Source organism: Lepidochelys olivacea, assembly GCF_965140295.1.
Source record: "Lepidochelys olivacea isolate rLepOli2 genome assembly, chromosome: 1".
Lineage (NCBI taxonomy): Eukaryota > Metazoa > Chordata > Testudines > Cheloniidae > Lepidochelys > Lepidochelys olivacea.
This window is the reverse complement of record NC_140411.1, coordinates 208,916,785-208,936,499: the sequence shown is the minus strand read 5'-3', so window position 1 is coordinate 208,936,499 and position 19,715 is coordinate 208,916,785. Positions and strand designations below refer to the sequence as shown.

Sequence of the window (19,715 nt, the reverse complement as noted above, 5' to 3'; positions counted from 1 at the left end):
TTTTAGTTGCCCTTTTCTGAATCTTTTCTAATGCTAATATATCTCTTTTGAGATGAGGGGACCACATCTGTATGCAGTATTCAAGATGTGGGCATACCATGGATTTATATAAGGGCAATAAGACATTCTCCGTCTTGTTCTCTATCCCTTTTTTAATGATTCTTAACATCCTGTTTGCATTTCTGTCTGCTACTGCACACTGTGTGGATGTCTTCAGAGAACTATCCACGATGACTCTGAGATCTTTCTCCTGATTAGTTATAGCTAAATTAGCCCCCATTATATTGTATGTATAGTTGGGGTTATCTTTTGCAATGTGCATTACTTTACATTTATCCACATGAAATTTCATTTGCCATTTTGTTGCCCAATCACTTAGTTTTGTGAGTTTTATAGAAAGGACTACTGACTGAGGGCAACATTTTTGTGTGCATTTAATTGACTCTGGATAAAATTTTCAGAAGTGCCTAAGTGACTTTCGGTGAGACTTAGGCTGCTATATCATTCAGGTACTTTTGAAAATTTCTCTCTAAATCATTTAATTTCTTCCAGGAATTATTCTAACTCACCTACTTAATCAAGAAAGCTGATACTTTGCAGATGTTTGAAGTTAATACTAATGTTAAGAATTTTTGGTCTAATTCCCAATTAATATTTTTGTTGAAGTATTATAATCAATAAAAAGATTTTCAGGATAGATTTGTCTCTATTTTAGGTAGCATGCTGGCTGCTGGACCCTGGCTCTAAGGAGCGTACCCTTCACAACATGGTAACCAACTTTCTCCCTCACGAACTGCCCTTACTTGAAGGGGTGGGAACTGGCCAAGGAGTTCAGAGCCTGGGACTTAGTGCTAATGCTGATTACTCTGGCCGGTACCGAGCAGCCGTAGAATCTGTGCTCATCTTCAACACCATGAACCAACTCAATGCCCTGTTGCAGAAGGAAAATCTAACAGGTAAAGAGGACCTGGAGGTAATCCCATGAACAAACTGATTTGTTGAGACCTTTTTAGTATGTATACATATGGGTGCATGAAACTATTTTGAGTCCCTAGTATATGGGCCTGCAGGCTCATTGGCTTTGCACTGAAATTTGCTTTGGGGAGTTGTCTAACTTGGCAACACAATGTTAATAATTCTCCGGTTAAAGTAAAAGAAGGGCATATGTGTATATATATCGTAAATAGATCTTGTTGTTACTGAGCCCTGTAGCCAGTTTCCTTTTAATTGTGGCACGTTATACATGTGAATGGTCTTAGTATTTCTATAATACCCATCACCATAGTACAGTAAAAGCATTGTTATCTGGCATGTTGGGGGAATGGAGGGTGCTGGTAAGTCAAAAATTCCGGTTAACTAAGAGGGTGAGGGAGGGGGATCAGGGCAGGGAGTTGAGGTGCAGGAGGGGTTTTGAGGTGGCAGATCTGGGCAGTGCTCACCTTGGGTGGCTCCTCGCAAGAGGCGACAGGTCCCTGCTGCTCCTAGGTGGAGGCGTGGCCAGGCGGCTCTGCGCTGTGCCTCTGCCGCAGGCGCCGCCCCTGCAGCTCCCATTGGCCTTGGTTCCTGGCCAATGGGAGCTGCGGAGCCAGCCCTTTGGGTGGGGTGAGGGTAGCGCACAGTGCCCCCATGGCTATTTCTCCACCTAGGAACCGTGGGGACATATCACCGCTTCTGGGAAGCCACACGGTGCCAGGTAGAGAGCCTGCCGGCCCTGTACCAACTGGACTTTCGATGAATATCAGAAATGCCGGTTTATAGAGCTCTCCAACTGGTAAAGTGCCAGATAACACAGCTTTTACTGTATCTAATATAAGGAAAATAATTGGGGTTTGAAATCTTTGTTCTGAGAAATAAACATGTTTTATGTCAAGGAGCATAGGAAGTTCTATGTTTGGGTTTTGTTTTATTTTATTTTATTTTTCTGGAAAGTGTAGTGTTCCTTAATACAAGGCTCTATAACATTCCCTGATATAAGGCTCTCCATCTTCCAATTTCATTGCACTCCATCACAAACATCTTCTAATATGCTGCATATTTGGTTCTCAAGAATGGTCATAAATATTGTTGAGACAAGGTGGTTGAGTTGCTTTCTTTTATTGGATCAAATTTTGTTGGTGAGAGAGACAAGCTTTTGAGCTTACACAAAGCTCTTTTTAGGTAGACCTTCTTCAGCCAGACCTGAAGAAGAGCTCTATGTGGACTCAAAGTTTGTCTTGCTCACCAACAGAAGTTGGTCCAGTAGAATATATTATCTCACCCACCTTAGCTTTCTAATATCCTGGGGCCAACGCAGCTACAACAACCTTGCATACATAAATATTGTTGTCATCCTGGGATTAGAAATTTACAATGAGAATGAGCAGCCATTGTTTTCTGGGTTTATAAATCTAGCTGAGTTGGTATTTGCCAAATTCAGCTGTAATAGACCTGCCATTGATGTTATAAACTCATTTCTTGGTTTTTCTACTTATTTCAGATGTTTTCCATAAAGTGGAGATGCCCACCCAATACTGCTTGGCCCTGCTGGAACTGAATGGAATAGGTTTTAGCACAACAGAGTGCGAGACCCAAAAACATGTCATGCAAGCTAAACTGAATGAGATTGAGGCCCAGGCTTATCAGATGGCTGGCCACAGCTTCTCTTTGACCAGCCCTGATGACATTGCAGAGGTATTTCAAGGAGTTGGGTAGGGTGATTGCATCTGAGGGCTCTGTCAGATTAACTTCTCTTATATTTGGGTAAAAACCTTGGTGGGTGAGTGTGTGTATGATGATGAGGGAATTGCACTTTAAGGAAAGACAGAAACCAAGTTTAATTCTGATCTAATTGGTTTTCCTTTTCAGCCATCATAAGCCCCAGTCCTGCAAGGTGCTGAGCACTTCCTGCATGGTACTCACCTCCCAGTGACTTCAGTGGAAGGTGAGGGTTGGCAGCACTTTGCAGAATCAGATCTTTAATTTGTAAAGATGCTGTCTGCAGCCCATGATGTATGGGATGTGCCACCTGCCAAATTGCTGCTAGAGTGTTTTGGGCTAAAACTGTGGGACTAGTGGCTTGTCTTCATTCTGGCTTCTTGTATTCCACACTAAAATTGCCTTTGCGCAGTTTAAATTAATCCATTTGGTTTAAGGTAAACTGCACAAAGGCACTCTTAATGGAGAATAAGGCTGTCCATGCGGGGAGCTAGTGTGGAATAGCTATTGCACTTTAAAGTATACCTTATTTTGCAGTAGCTTCCCCATGTAGACAAGCCCTAGAGCTACTTCATTACTACATTAATATTGCCTTATTTAAAGAGACATTGATGTTTGTATGCATGAGCTGTGACATTGCATGGTCTGACTGGTATATGAACTGATTTGTGTTGACCAGTTACTCCTGCCCTCGACATTTCAGGCACAAACAAATGGAAATCTTATTTTAAAAGTTTTGAAACAGGTGCGTTAAGCTTGTCAGAACCTGTGAACTCATTCATACAACCGAATCCTTCCAAAAAGACTCAAGAAAATCAGTTATTGATAAATTCGCATATATATAATACTTTTGATCCAAATGGATGCTTTCTACACATTCTGTGTGTGCTGATTACAGCAATAAATTGCAATTACCTTGCCATTTCCTTTCCACCAGGACTATTTTTAACATTACAAACCTTCAAGAAGTTTCAAACAGCTGCCATTTAAAAAAATGCAACAAAAATATTTCTTTCTTTCCTGCAAATACAGAATGTACCCACAAAATAATACTGGTCTGAAGCCAGTCCTGAACTAGGGATTAACGTAAGGTCCAATGTTTTGTGACCAATCAGGGCTAAGAAATAAAATTCAACCTCTCTAAAATTATGTTTCTGAGAAATGTAGCATGTACAGAATTATAATGATTTGATGTAAAGCTTTAGCACTCATTTGAGGTGATCCATATAATTCTGTTGTGGCTTCATCACTCATGAGTCATAGTTTAAGGCTAGAAGGTGGTATCATATCTTCTGGTCTGACCCTCATGTATTTCACAGGCCACCATCACCACCCATCAACCTGTACACTAAACCCAAAAAGTGGAATTAGACAAAAATATTACAGCCCTCAGGAGACTCAGCTATCTTGTGTCACAGGCAGAGACAGGAGGAACTGATGTGCACCAATATCTGAGGTCCCTGCAAGTAGGGAATTGGTTGAGAGATAGCAAGGCGATCCTGGCAAATGACCCACACCCACACTCTACAGAAGAAAGGGGAAATCTTCCAAGGTCATTGCCAGTTTGACCCAGGGGGAAAATTCCTTCCTGACCAACATATGGCAATCAGGTAGAGCCTGAGCACGTGAGCAAGAACCACCCAGCCAAAGATCTGAGAGAAAATTCTCTGTACCACATCAGATCACTGGCCTGGCCCATCCCCCGCCCGTGTCCCATCCCCAAACGTGGCCATCTCTGATGCTTCAGAAGGAGACACAAACAAATAAAAACTAAGCCCAGAATATGATCATTCTAATTTCATGCCAGTAAAACCTTTGTTATACAAATGTGTGTGAAAATTACTTCCGCTCATGCCTGCCAGCTCCAGAATGAAACACAGCAGCTGTTAAATAGTGCAAAATATTACACAACAATTTAGGACAAGAAATAAAGAATTGTGTAGTATTAGGATTACTATTTATTATTCTGTTACCATAGTGCCCGTGTATCTAATGTAAAATAAATACTTCATCATGGCTAGTTTTTTAACTGATGGAAATTGGTAGAAAAACTCCAATATCCAAACTCTTTGAAGCTATTCTGTGATGGTAGTTGCCACCATTTCCTTCAGTGCATTTTGTTCTGCGGTCTCTTCCTTGCTAACATTTTTTCTTTTCCCCTTCCTCTCTCCCTCCCTCCCACTCCCATGAGGCCTTTCCATCTCATTTGACATCTTCACTTTTATTTTCATTACAGCTGGCCATTAAGAAGCAAGGATACATGTAACATTACTTTATAGCAGTCAATTACCTTATCTAGAAACACAGTTCCCAAACTTTTAGGATTAGAAAATGAGATTTTAGACTACATTTTGTAGTTAATTAAAATAAGGAGGAACAGCTGAGGGTAACACAGTTCTTTAATCAGCTTTTTAATTATCTGGAGCATTAGTGCTGTGCTTTGGTTAGAATATAGGCTATTTTAATGCTCGGAGTCATTTAATGTTTTCTTCTGCGATGAAAATATAGATTCTTACTGAAATGCTGGCCTCTTTTAGGTCTTGTTTTTGGAGCTGAAGTTGCCACCAAATGGAGACGTGAAAATACAAGGGAACAAGAAAACTCTGGGTTACACCAGAAGAGCTACTACTAATGGAAACAGGGTCAGGTTGGGCAAGCAGTTCAGTACGACCAAGGTACAGTTGAAGCATAGTTCTCATCTGAAAAGTGACTATCAAAAGAATTCCTTGTTACTTCACATATCTGCTCCCTGTATGTATGAGAGTCAGATGTGCTGACTCTGACAAAAATAAATTATTCCTACCTTCTGCTTCTGTTAGCACTGGAGAACCTATTCAGCCTTTGGGGTGTGGGCTGGATTCTGTTCTGCCTTCTACATCAACAGAATTTTAACCAAGTGCCACTCTTCTTCCCTCAGTTACAGCTGTGCCTTGGGAAGAGACTGAGGTGTAAGCAAGGACATAACTCTAAAACAGTGGATTTGGATGCGTTTAAGTCAGAGCTGAATATGGTGTGCAGCATTTACTGCAAGTCAGAAATTGCACAGATTGAGTTTTAGATCCCAGGTTAAATGTATAGGGCTAATAGTTGGAGAACCTCCCATCAATGAGTCAGTTGTCTGCCTTATTGAAAGGTGCTCAGATACAATGGTAATAAATACAGTATACATACCAATGTAGATACATAAAAAATATTTTTAAGTGTAAATGGAGGAGATTTGCTTTGGGGGTCATATACTAGTTCCTGTGTGGCAGAACATGGCTGATGAATTTTCCCTGTGACCATTCCTGTGTTCTGTGCTTCACAGAATTTGCTTTCAGAAGCACAAACTTGTTGCGGTCTTGAAATTGAATATATTGGTAGCACGTATAAGATCTAAGACCAACAACAGGACTGTCAGTTGTTAACTGTTGTGGAACACAGTGCTCATCCTGATTGCCTGGAGCTAATTACTGCTTTTGTTGGACAAAACATATTAGCAGATTTATGTGTTCATTATTTTCAAGGCTCATTAACTTGTGTTGTTCTCCCAATATCCCTTTGCTCCAATGTGATAAGTATGTTGACAAGCAAATACTGATCCCAGGAAACCTTCCAGCAGTGAGGAGATGAGGATGTTAGTAGATTTTGCTTGATGTTCAGCACAGGTGTGGCACAGCAGAGGCAACACAAAGGGGTGAAGGGCAGAAATTAAGTGAGAATACACAACAGGGGTTGACTGACTTTTATGGTGCTGAGTGCTTTACTGAACTATTAGGAGCTCAGGGGCTGTACTCAGATTGTATATGAATATGCATTATTATATGCCACCTTTTTTGCTTTTGGTTGTACCTTCCTTGATCCATAAGTAGAAATTGCTGTTTGACTTCAACTGCAAGGTTTTAATTGCTAGTGGTCCACTTTGTCCCGGGACGAGTGTGGTCAAAGTCCTTGTTTGGGCACTCCTAATGTATAGATAGAAAAGGAACAATGGTGTAAGAACAGGAAGGAGGAGAGTTCATGATGTGAGAGAGGAGACAATCCAGGGATGGTGCAAGCGATAATTTCATGTGACTTATTTGATGAAGCAGACTCTACAAATTTTATTTAGGACTCAAGACACAAGTTAATTCTAATAATTGTTTCTCTGGCTACATGTTATTACAGCAGCTACATGTCATGGCATTCTTGCTGCCCATACAACAAATGTAAGCAGAGCTAATGTTCACATAATATTGAGATGTGACTAGAAAAATTAAAGACTACTGTAAGTATATCACTCCCTGTAGATTAGGATTTATCTTTTCTGCAGAACTGAAGAAACTCTTTTTGTAGAACTTGTAAGATAGCTAATAATATATTTGTTCTGCTGTTACCTTTGTAGGATGTTTTGGAAAAATTAAAGGCCTTACACCCATTACCAGGCCTGATTCTAGAATGGAGGAGGATCACCAATGCAATGACCAAAGTGGTGTTTCCACTGCAGAGGGAGAAACGTTTGAATCCTGCACTGGGGATGGAGAGGATCTATCCTATATCTCAGACTCACACTGCTACAGGTAATAAGATATATATGAAATCTTTTCTGATCACGGACTGTGGCAACCTCTGTGGGTGAAGAGGAAGAGTTCAGTACGTTCAATATCTAACTTTCCAACCAAACTAATGACAACTGTTTTAAATACAGAAGATTGCTAATTTGTATTACTATTAGAGCCTTTAAAATTCTGTGTAGCTTTGCACTCTTCCAGCAATATTACTAGAATGTTGTGAGTGTGTGAACATATAAGTTTCTGGTGTATCCCCACAGATAGTTACAGCATTTGGTTGGGTCTTCAGTGTTTAAAACATTTCTGGGGCACCTTCCATATGGAGATCTCAAGCTACTTCAAAAACGCTAATTAAATTAGCCAACCTCCTTCCCAAGAGTATTATCCCAACTTTATAGGTATGGAAATTGAGGCACGAAGCAGGGATGTCACTTATCGAAGCTATGTCAGAGCTCATCGCATGCATCAGAGCCCAGCCGCTCATGATTCCCTGGGTATGTCTCAGGCTACTAGGTTACATGGCAACATGTACTCATGTAGTCCGGCATGCGTCCCAGACCCCTGCAGATGTGGATGGCATTGGTCTACGCCCCTGGTGGACACTGTTTGGATTTCCATTGAATGTGCTCTCCTCCCTGACTTGGTGACCAGAACTGTGATGGGTGTTGGCAGGAATTCCTCTGTGGCCCCGCTCCCATCGGTGACATTGGTCTCTGATGCCTTGGATCTGGGGTGGGGAGCCCACCTTGGTAACCTCAGTACGGAGGGCCTCTGGTCCCAGGAGGATCGCTCTCTCCATATAAACATAACGGAGGTCAGGGCGATACACTTGGCCTGCCAGGTGTTCTTAACCTACCAAAGGGCAGACTGGTGCAGATCTTGATGGACGATACTGCCGCGATGTTCTACATCAGAGGTGGGCAAACTACGGCCTGCGGGCCACATCCAGCCCACGGGACCGTCCTGCCCAGCCTCTGAGTTCCTAGCTGGGGAGGCTAGCTCCCAGCCCCTTCCCTGCCGCCTCAGTACGACGCGCCGCCAGTGCTCTGGCCCGCCGCTCCTGCCGGACAGTGCAGCAGTGGCGTGGCTGGCTCTGGCCGGGTGGCGGGGCTTTGCTGCTCTGAGCAGCATGGTAGGGGCGGTTGGATATAGGGCAAAGAGTCCTAAGGGGCAGTCAGGGGGCGGTTGGATATGGGGCAAGGGGTCCTGGGGGCGGTTAGGGACTGGGGTCCTGGGAGGGGGCGGTCAGGAGACAAGGAATGTTGGATGGGTCGGGGGTTCTGAGGGGGGGTGGGAAGTGGGAGGGGATGGATGGGGGCAGGGGCTAAGCTGTTTGGGGAGGCACAGCGTTCCCTACCCGGCCCTCCATACAGTTTTGCAACGCCGATGTGGCCCTCAGGTTGAAAAGTTTGCCCACCCCTGTTCTGTATCAACAAGCAAGGCAGAGACCGCTTGTATGCCTTGTGTCAAGAGGGTCTCCGGTTGTGGGACTTCGGTGTGCAGCATGCCATTCATCTCAAGGCGTCGCACCTCCCGGGAGCCCGGAATTCTCTGGTAGATCTCCTGAGTAGGTCCTTCTTGTTAACTTCACAACTTCCATCCTCTAACTTCATAAGCTAAGTAATTTAAAAACAAAAAGGTTTTGACTCACCGTATATTTGCAACAGTCTGTACTGGCTGAAAGGCTGTCCAGTCAGGACCACCCCTCTCCCAGTTCAATGATGTTCAAGAACTTTGAAGATCTGCCTTTTACACTACATCCTTAGCTTGGCTGATTTTGCCTCTGCGTTGCAGGGGTCTCTGATCAGTGCATTTGTTATGCAGAGTTTGGGCTGAACTATTGAAATATACCAGATCAGGTAACCATGGGCTGTCACCCCACAAGGACGCTGTCAAGTACATCTTTATATGTGTTTGTGACCTCTTTTAAATCCTCAAAAGTCGCTGTGTTCGGTCAAGGTGCACCTGGCAGCCATTTTGGCATTCAACGCAGGTCGGTCTTTGCCCACCCCATGAGAGTGCAATTCCTGAAAGGTCTGGGGTACCTTTTCCCGTATGTCCAGAACCTGGTTCCCCTTGGGACCTGAATTTTGTGCTGTCAAGACTCATGGGTCTCCCACTTCAAGCCCCTGGCTTCCTCCTCCCTCCTGCTTCTCTCCTGGAAGGTCTCTACTTAGTCGCTATAACTTCGGCCTGTGGGGTGTCCAATATCAGGACGCTCACATCGGAACCACTTTACACGATCCAGCTGCGTCTGCACCCAGCCTTTCTGTCCAAGGTTGTCTCCTAGTTCCATGCTGGTCAAGACATATACCTGCCGGTCCTTTGTCCAAAGTCTCACGCAATGGATGAGGAATGCAGGTTGCATACCCCGGACATCAGACGGGCCCTGACCGTCTACATAGATAGAACAAAGCAGTTCCGTAAGTCAACGCAGTTGTTTGTTGCTGTCACAGATAGGATGAAGGGTTGCCCAGTGTCTCCCCAAAGAATATAGTCATGGATCACAGTCTGCATCTGCTACTGTTATGAGCTGGCAAAGGTGCCCCCACAGGTGATAGTGACAGCTCACTTGACTAGGGTGCAGGCGTCCTCGGCAGCCTTCCTTGCTCAGGTGCGGATCCAAGAAATTTGTCAGGCTGAGATTTGGTCATCCATTCACACATTCACTTTGCACTATGCGCTGACCCACCAGGCTAGAGATGATGCTGGTTTTGGCAGAGTAGTGCTCCAATCTGCAAGTCTGTGAACTCCAAGCCCACCTCCGAGGATTCTGCTTATGAGTCACCCAGAATGGAATTGACATGAGAAAGCACTTGAAGAGGAAAAAATGGTTACCTACCTTTTGTAACTGTTGTTCTTAGAGATGTGTTGCTCATGTCCATTCCATTACCTGGAGATGTCTGCAAGAAGGAGCTGAGAGGGCATAGGGCCGGCGGTGCCTGATGTACCACGGCACCACAGTCGGCCCTACGGATACTACTAAGGCAAAAGTCTCTTACGACCGTGCACATGGGTGCACGTACACCTAGAATGGAATGGACATGAGCAACACATCTTGAAGAACAACAATTACAAAGGGTAGGTAACCGTTTTTTTTTTCTTACCAATTTTATCCTCTTACTTTTGGTAAACAGAATTTCTCTAGTGCACAGACCACTCCCGGCTCTTCATTTTTAATGGAGAAGCCATCGAGATGGCTTGCACATCTGTATTCTCAATGATTCTACTTGGAATGTACAAAAACAGTAAAGTTTTGAAACATAATAGACTCTGGTAAGCAGTGGTGGATTAGCCACTGGGCCGACAGAGCCTGTGCCCCCGGAAAAATGTGTGTCCCACACCCCGACCCTGTTCCCCGGCAGGAGTGCCATGCAGGCGGGGGGGTGGGCCAAACCCCCATTCCCTGACCCTGCTCCCCGGCAGCAGCGCCAGGCAGGCGGGTGGGGCGAGCCCCCATGAATCATAGAATATCAGGGTTGGAAGGGACCTCAGGAGGTCATCTAGTCCAACCCCTGCTCAAAAGCAGGACCCATACCCAATTAAATCATCCCAGCCAGGGCTTTGTCAAGCCTGACCTTAAAAACTTCTAAGGAAGGAGATTCCACCACCTCCCTAGGCAACACATTCCAGTGTTTCACCACCCTCCTAGTGAAAAAGTTTTTCCTAATATCCAACCTAAACCTCCCCCACTGCAACTTGAGACCATTGCTCCTTGTCCTGTCCTCTTCCACCACTGAGAATAGTCTAGAACCATCCTCTCTGGAACTACCTCTCAGGTAGTTGAAAGCAGCTATCAAATCCCCCCTCATTCTTCTCTTCTGCAGACTAAACAATCCCAATTCCCTCAGTCTGTCCTCATAACTCATGTGTTCCAGACTCCTAATCATTTTTGTTGCCCTTCGCTGGACTCTCTCCAATTTATCCACATCCTTCTTGTAGTGTGGAGCCCAAAACTGGACACAGTACTCCAGATGAGGCCTCACCAACGTCGAATAGAGGGGGACGATCACGTCCCTCGATCTGCTCGCTATTCCCCTACTTATACATCCCAAAATGCCATTGGCCTTCTTGGCAACAAGGGCACACTGCTGGCTCATATCCAGCTTCTCGTCCACTGTCACCCCTAGTCCTTTTCCGCAGAACTGCTGCCTAGCCATTCGGTCCCTAGTCTGTAGCTGTGCATTGGACCCTGCACTTATCCTTGTTGAACCTCATCAGATTTCTTTTGTCCCAATCCTCCGATTTGTCTAGGTCCCTCTGTATCCTATCCCTGCCCTCCAGCGTATCTACCACTCCTCCCAGTTTAGTATCATCCACAAATTTGCTGCGAGTGCAATCCACACCATCCTCCAGATCATTTATGATGATATTGAACAAAACTGGCCCCAGGACCGACCCCTGGGGCACTCCACTTGACACCGGCTGTCAACTAGACATGGAGCCATTGATCACTACCCGTTGAGCCCGACAATCTAGCCAACTTTCTACCCACCTTATAGTGCATTCATCCAGCCCATACTTCCTTAACTTGCTGACAAGAATACTGTGGGAGACCATGTCAAAAGCTTTGCTAAAGTCAAGATACAATACATCCACTGCTTTCCCTTCATCCACAGAACCAGTAATCTCATCATAGAAGGCGATTAGATTAGTCAGACATGACCTTCCCTTGGTGAATCCATGCTGATTGTTCCTGATCACTTTCCTCTCATGTAAGTGCTTCAGGATTGATTCTTTGAGGACCTGCTCCATGATTTTTCCGGGGACTGAAGTGAGGCTGACTGGCCTGTAGTTCCCAGGATCCTCCTTCTTCCCTTTTTTAAAGATTGGCACTACATTAGCCTTTTTCCAGTCATCCGGGACTTCCCCCGTTCGCCACGAGTTTTCAAAGATAATGGCCAATGGCTCTGCAATCACAGCCGCCAGTTCCTTTAGCACTCTCGGATGCAACTAGTCCGGCCCCATTGACTTGTGCACGTCCAGTTTTTCTAAATAGTCCCTAACCACCTCTTTCTCCACAGAGGGCTGGCCATCTATTCCCCATGTTGTGATGCCCAGCACAGCAGTCTGGGAGCTGACCTTGTTAGTGAAGACAGAGGCAAAAAAAGCATTGAGTACATTAGCTTTTTCCACATCCTCCATCACTAGGTTGCCTCCCTCATTCATTAAGGGGCCCACACTTTCCTTGGCTTTCTTCTTGTTGCCAACATACCTGAAGAAACCCTTCTTGTTACTCTTAACATCTCTCGCTAGCTGCAGCTCCAGGTGTGATTTGGCCCTCCTGATTTCATTCCTACATGGCCCCAACCCTGCTCCCTGGGGGAGCCCAGCATCCAGACCCTGGCTGCGGCCTCCAAGCTTAGGCATAGTTTGGAGCAGGGGACATTTCCCCCTCAAACAGAGGCAAGGTATGGGGGGAGATGTCACACGCCACTCCCCATTTCCGTGAATGCTGAGCTGCCCTGCAGGACTTGCTCTGCTCACCCTGCCAAGGGAGAAGCAGGCTCTGTCATTCCCATGCAATGCCGGCCGCCCCATCCTTCCAACATGTTTTTGCTCCTGGGGAGCAGGCCCTGTGCTCCGGGTCCTGTCTCAGCATTGGACGCCACCTCCTAGGTCCTAGTGCCTGCCAGTTTCTGCTACAACTGAGAGTGCCCCCTGGTGAGGAAGTGGGTGGGGATGGGGATATGGGAATGGGAAGGTGGAAGCAGGGGCCCAGCATGTGGCGTTCCCTGGGCAGCAGCAGCCCCAGCAAGGAGGCAATCGCAGCAACACCAGAGCAGTGACATCGCTGTAGCAGCCAGTGGTGGAGTGGTTGCCAGCAGCAGCTGGGACCCAACCGTTATGCTGTCCTGTTTTTCCCCTCCCACCCCGCCCCCAAGCACCGGCAGCCCAGGTACTACTGTAGGCAGGGAACTGGCTTCAGTGCTCACATGTGTGTGCATGTGCGAGCTTTGCCTCCCCAAATATAGCCATTAAACTACACCTATGGCCCTGGGACTCAAGGAGCTCTAGGTCCCTGCTGCAGCCTCAGGGCTGGGGAAACTCTCACTCCCCGCTGGGGCCCAGGGCCATGGGGACGTGTGGGGGAGACGAGCTACTCTGGCCTAGGGGTTGCAGTGGGGCTGAGGGGGAAGAAAGGAGCAAGGTTGATGAGCCATGGTGGGGGGCAGAATGGGGCTGATCATGTGTGGGGCAGGGCAGTGCAGGAAAGGGGCAGAACAGGGTGGGACCATGGGCAGGGAAGGGGCGGAATGGGGGTGGGACTGCAGGGGTGGGGAGAGGCCCCCACTTGTTCTGGCCCAGGGCCTCACAAAACCTTAATCCGCCTCTGCTGGTAAGCATTCCTATTAAGACTGAAGTAATTTTAATGGAGGTAAAATTGGTTCTTTTTAAGGTGTTTGACAAGTAATAATTTTAAGTTTAGTCTCATTTCCCCCAAGATGTTTATAGTTCAGAAAGCAGTGATTTTGACAGATGGATTTTCTTTGTTCTCTGCTCTGCACAGAAATATTTTAGTGTGTGTGTGTTCAGGCTATATGTTCAGATGTATGCTATGCTTACATTTAACTGTTTTCTTCTTGGTCCTTATTTTCTTCTTGCTCTTGTTCCATTTTAGGTCGCATAAGCTTCATAGAACCTAATATCCAGAATGTGCCGAAAGACTTTGAGATTGAAATGCCAACCGTGGTTGGAGAGAGCCCACTGTCCCGAGCACTAGGGTGTGGCTCTACTTTTCCTGGGGGCAGGTAGGAATGTGGCCAGCACCGATTCCACTTGTGCTATTTCTGTTAACTTGATTGCCTTGTCAGTTTTCTTTTTTCTGTATTTTACAGAGATTGATATAGGCTGCTTTCATGTCTGATGATTGACTTGTTCAGTGTTTTGCTCAGAATTTAGAGAGGATAAATGTCTGAAAATAATGGTGCAATGAAATACCTGATAATACTAATAGTACTTAGCTCTTACTTAGCACTTTCTCTTTGGAAAACACTATACAAACATTAATTAATCTTCACAACTGCAGTGTGAGATAGGTTCATGTTATCCCTGTTTTATGCATGGGCGAATTGAGGCATAGATTAGCAGAACTGGGATTAGAACTCAGGAGTTGGTTGATTCTGGCTTTTAGGGCAATTCAGCGGTACCTTTCAGAAAACATGAGAGAACTGGCAGATGTAGGAGAAACTTATTTTTAAATGCAGCTCTTGTGTATCACAGAACTTCTTAGATCAGATAGCCTGGTGGGTGAACAAATTCTTTACATTCTTAGGTGAGCCTTGCATGAATCACTAGGTTCTAACAGGTCACTACTGTGTAGTGTGGTGATACACAGCTGGATCTAGTGCCACCTGCTGCCACTGGTGGGCTTCAGGTGGAACAGAGCAGCTCCAGCCCCCAGAGGCTGCCACCATGGGACGTTTGGCTTCTCTGCAGAGGAAAAGCAGAGAATACAGGCTTCTTTGGGGATATTTTTGTTCAGTGTTACAAAGGAAACACATAGTGTTTCCTGCATATGGTCCCTTCTGCTTCTGCAGCCCCAATAACAAGCGTATGTAACAAGGTGTGAGGTAATATCTTTTTGTGGAGAAATTGGTCCACCTTGTGTCTCTAATATCTTGTGGCCAACATGGCTACAACACTGCATGCAAGTGTGTGTATGCACATTTCGGATTCAGAGATGGCTCTGGACTCCTCAGTCACTGCAGAGGGGTTGATGATCACTGCTGGCAGGCGTCATCTTCATGCAGGAGTCGGGCTGCTTCCAGGATTTCCCTTCACCACAAAGGGGTGCAGGGCTCAAAGTGCATATTACAAAACTATACTAAAATCCAAACTTTAGTCTCTCACCCCAGCACTCAGACTCACTCACAGCAGGCAGTAGCCTTGGACTAACAGCCAGAGCAGAGCTGGCCATATGGTGACTGATCTCACCTACAGAGTTGGAGAGCTAACTCAGCCCGGCTGGGGGAAGTTCTCCCAACAAAGCTCTACAAACTGGGAGTTGCCTTGGAGAGGGAAAGGGCCAAGCTGAGATATCTTGCTTTCAGGTCCCCAGAGGCCAGTTCTCAGGGAAAACCCTGCATGCAGGTGTGGGACTCACCAGCTCCCCACAACCAATCCTGCACATTCCCTGGCTGGCTCCAGACTGCTCCAAAATGGCTTCTTCCCTCTCCTGAGCTCCCTGGGAGGACCTTACTCCCGATTGGTTGCCGAGCAGACTGAGTCTGCCTTGGCTCCACCTCTCTACCAAGGTCAGTGTGCCTCTCCCTGAGCTACTAGCAGACAGAGTCCCTGGAACCTAGGTAATCTCTTCGGGATTACACTTCATTCAAAATTAGAAATGGATTGGGAGGAGAAAAAGCAGGAAAGCCTGTTTACCTTCTCCAAGCTGTAAATAAAAACAAGGATGAGATCTACTAAATGTAAATCGTGAAGCACATCGTGACCAGAAACAATCAGTTCAATTCACTAGTTACAGATAATACCTCGTTTGTTTAATAAATTAGTTTTAAATGCAAAACATGTTTTGATAAACTCTGAGAATTGGTGCATCCAGCACATATTAAGGTTGTTTTAAGTTTCTTATTAAATATTTTTAAATGCTCTTTTTGTGCTTATTGAATTAAATTTTAATTTCCATCCATCCAGATCTTGACAGAAATCACAAAAAAATAATAATCTAGTTGTCACACTGTCTGGAGTGGCTCATGACCATGCGTTCCAACCTCAGGGCAGCCTGTCAAGAAGCAGGGCAGAGACCCCAAGCTGGTTATATATTCTATAATTAGATTTCATCAAGTCAGTAACAATGTGAACTCCTAAAGCACTATAAGAGTCTTACTATGGAATCAACAGATAGTCCCCATTGGCATTCTAGTCCATCTTGCCACCCAGGCAAATTGGACTTAGTGATAGATTTGTTGCTATACACCAACAATCACAAAATATTCAGGTTGGTCCCAGTTCCAAGAGATCAGTCACTTACTCCAGATCAAGTGCACCATAGATGTCTCACCAAAGATTATTCTTGTAGCCAATCCTATAATAAACTAACTAAAGGTTTATTAACTAGGAAAAAGAAATGAAAGTTGTTTACAAAGTTAAAGCAGATAAACAAAAACACACAGATGAGATACAGTCTTAGGTTCAAAAAGATGATAGTGGCTACTATAATATGCAAGCTTTATATGTTCGATAGGGCTAATCCAAGCTAAACAGCTGGGGATCGCTTGCACATGCTTAGAAATATTCACCCTTCAGAGTTCAAGCAGCATAGGGATACAATTTCTCCTTAACAGGGATTTTTATTCCCTTTCCCCAGCATTCAAACTGGTGGGATGAGCGTTTGTGCACATCTCCTCTTCATGGGTGTGTGGGGAGCAATCCACGAAGTCTCTTGCTCACAGATGTACCAGAATGCCTTGTCTGATGCTTGTAGACCTTCCTTTGCTGGGGAGGAGATAACACCTCTTATAGTAAACTACTATTTCACACTTGGTAATGCGTCGCTCAACTGTGGAGGTTTACAGTCTTAGCAAACATTTTTATAGTTAAAGAGCAAACATTTAAACATTACTTTCTAGCATGGGATACAGATATTACAAATTGGCTTAATACATGCAGCATCCTACAAGCATTCCATAATGTCTAAACACATTCTTACAACTCTAATATCTATTTTAACAATACTAACACACAGACAATCCAGACTTGTTTCCAGCTATGCATTTGTCAGTGTTTAGTGAGGCCCAGTGGCTTTGGCATGAGTTGGCATTTAGTCTGCCAGAGTCTGACTTTGAAGGAACAATACAAAGTTATTTTGACTGTTTGTTGTTTTTTGCAAATGGTTAGTCTGATTTTAAAAGTCATTGTAACCACAGTTGATGCAACAATAGGCACTGTAACAATCAGTTGAGTAAACAATGTTTTGTCTCCACAGAGGTAAAAAGCTGTGCAGTACCTTGCCTTATGGCCTCAAGGTTCTGGCTGATGAAGGACCCAAAGAAAGGGGGGTGCCATTTTCTGTTAGCATGAGGCATGCTTTTGTTCCTTTTCCAGGTAATGATTTGGTATTGCACTGTCTTGTATCTTTTCATTGAGTTAAACATATAGCTAACAAAAATCTAGATCTAGCAGTGAAGGGAGGAAATGCGGATATGTACATCTTTTTGGGCAGGCTGATTGGCAAAACTCTGAGCAGCAGCAGCAGAGGCAAGCCCTGAAGCTATTCACTGACAGGTTGGGACAGGATAGCTCAAATGAGTTCTCACCCAGCCTCATATCAGCTAAAAGTATCTGCAATGGGAGGCAGAGGCATGAGAGAGAGAGAAGCTACTAGAGCATCATATTGGTGAACAGCTGTTCAGAACTGGGGCAGTAAGTGTAGTTTTCTATGCAGTAGTCTGCTTAGCCAAATGAGTTTCCACTGCCTTTCTCCTTGGGCAGCCCTGTATTTACACTTATCTAAAGATACCAGTGTGAGTGAGTGGAGAAATCTGATTTGGCAGTGTGTTGCATTTTCTTTGCTCCTGTGTAAAGGATGACCCAAGGGCAAGGTAGATGAGGATCTGATTTGTAATTTCTTAGGTGATGGACTTGGACATGATAGCTGAGTGTTAATTTATGAAAGGTTATTGTTTGGATTCATTCGGTCTGTTGGCTGCAGGAGGTTTAATCTTGGCTGCTGATTACTCCCAACTCGAGCTGAGGATCCTTGCTCACTTGTCTCGTGACCGCCGGCTCATTGAGGTCCTGAACAGTGGAGCTGATGTCTTCAAGAGCATTGCAGCTGAGTGGAAGATGATTGATACTGAAGCTGTTGGAGATGAGATAAGGCAACAAGCCAAGCAGGTAGTCTTTGGTAAAATTTCTAAACTCCATCAGACATAGCAACTTAATGGGTAGAAAGGACTTGATCAAAGGTTATTATTGAAGTAAAGGAGCTCTCTGCCTCTTCAAAAACCTGTTTCCTTTGGCTATTAGATTATAAAATGAGGGAATGTAATAGTTTCTCCACCCCCTCCAGGAGATACAATAGTTGCCATGTGGCCTCTACCCAGAATATTTTTAAGCACTCTGTCAGGAGGTTTTGATTGATCTGTCAAAGAAAACCATCTCCAGGAAGATGGGAAGAGGAAGAGGGGGGTTCATAATTTTCTGCAGTTATCAAAATACATTGGGATTTGAGACCCAGTATTGTATACTGTTTGCATGAACACATCAGAGCTTAAGCTAATAGCTGCAAATTCTGAAGATTTTCTAGTCTTTTCTCCCACCCCCATTACTCTTAAGTGGATTACTTGGAAAATGGGTGAAGGGAAGTTGCATTTTTATGGTGCATCAGTTACTTGCCCCTTCTAAAGGTAGGATACTGGACTGGATGGACTAGTGGTCTGATCTGTCGCAGTAAATCTTATGTTCCTCAGAAGATTCACGTTCAAAATGGTGTCCTTGAAGTGTGTGATAAATGTCATTTCTCTACGAATGCAGAGTTATGATATCCCTAAAGCAACAGGATCCAGACTGAAATCCTAAAATCATTTACTCTTTTCCACAGTTTAACTTTTGTGTTATTTCTGCTCTCTGAATCACTAACCATGTACTTGTGATTCTGCTGTCTTTTCTCTGACAGATTTGCTATGGAATCATCTATGGAATGGGAGCTAAATCTTTAGGAGAACAGATGGGTATTGAGGAAAATGATGCTGCCTGCTACATCGAATCCTTCAAATCCAGATATCCAGGTGAGGCACACGTTTGTGGCCCTTATTTTCTTCCCCCAAATTCCCTCCCGGACTGTTTCAACTCGTAACTCTTTCTATGCCTAAAGAAAAAGCTTCTCAAGGTTGTATGTGTACACAAAGTAACGCAGTCTCTGCTTCCATATATACTCTGTGCCCCTGCTTTGTTAAACTATGTCCTGTAAATTAAATGCTGCATTACTTCAATGATTTTGTTGTTTTGACTGTCAATAAGTCCATCCTGGAAGGTTGATTTTTTTAAAGCTCCCAACTTAGAATAAGTTCCTTATCAGAACATGCAGGTTTAAGGATATGTAATATTTCTGGACCTAAGGACTCGATTTGTCATTTGAAAACCCAACTAATCATCTTCCATGTTGAATGATCTTTTCCACGTTGCCTTCAGCTTTCATCACATCATAAGCAGCTTTGCTTCTAGCCATGCCATTTTTATTTGGCTGCTCAGAGTAGCTCCCAAACACTTTATATAAAGACATCAGACTTTTAAGGAGCATCTCAAATTTCCTTGGAAGAACAGAAAATGAGCAGAGGTCAAGTGGGATGAGTTACAGCAAGCTTTAATAGGAGAGCTTGGAGCTGAGCTGAAAAATAATGAAGTGAAGGAAACAATATCTCGTAACACTTCATAATACAGAACACTTACATGTAATACCAATTCATCATACTAAATTACACATATAATATATCAAATAATGCTGTCTCTATTTTGAGTACTTTTCTCCTT

The 19,715-nt window shown here is 44.5% G+C and overlaps 1 protein-coding gene across 4 annotated transcripts in view; it reads left to right on the top strand.

The window, feature by feature from the left end:
• Positions 1 to 19,715, top strand: part of POLQ (DNA polymerase theta) — a 135,269-nt gene that overhangs the window by 99,392 nt on the left and 16,162 nt on the right. For all 4 annotated transcript variants that reach the window (XR_014709586.1, XM_084614299.1, XM_084614300.1 and 1 more), the window contains exons 19-26: positions 716 to 956; positions 2,477 to 2,670; positions 5,232 to 5,369; positions 7,058 to 7,232; positions 13,846 to 13,975; positions 17,170 to 17,288; positions 17,896 to 18,080; positions 18,862 to 18,973. Coding sequence is in view for 3 of the 4 variants with exons in the window: in XM_084614299.1 (XP_084470425.1) it covers positions 716 to 956; positions 2,477 to 2,670; positions 5,232 to 5,369; positions 7,058 to 7,232; positions 13,846 to 13,975; positions 17,170 to 17,288; positions 17,896 to 18,080; positions 18,862 to 18,973 (1,294 nt within the window). In the remaining variant the exon portion in view is untranslated. The remainder of the gene's footprint in view (positions 1 to 715; positions 957 to 2,476; positions 2,671 to 5,231; positions 5,370 to 7,057; positions 7,233 to 13,845; positions 13,976 to 17,169; positions 17,289 to 17,895; positions 18,081 to 18,861; positions 18,974 to 19,715) is intronic.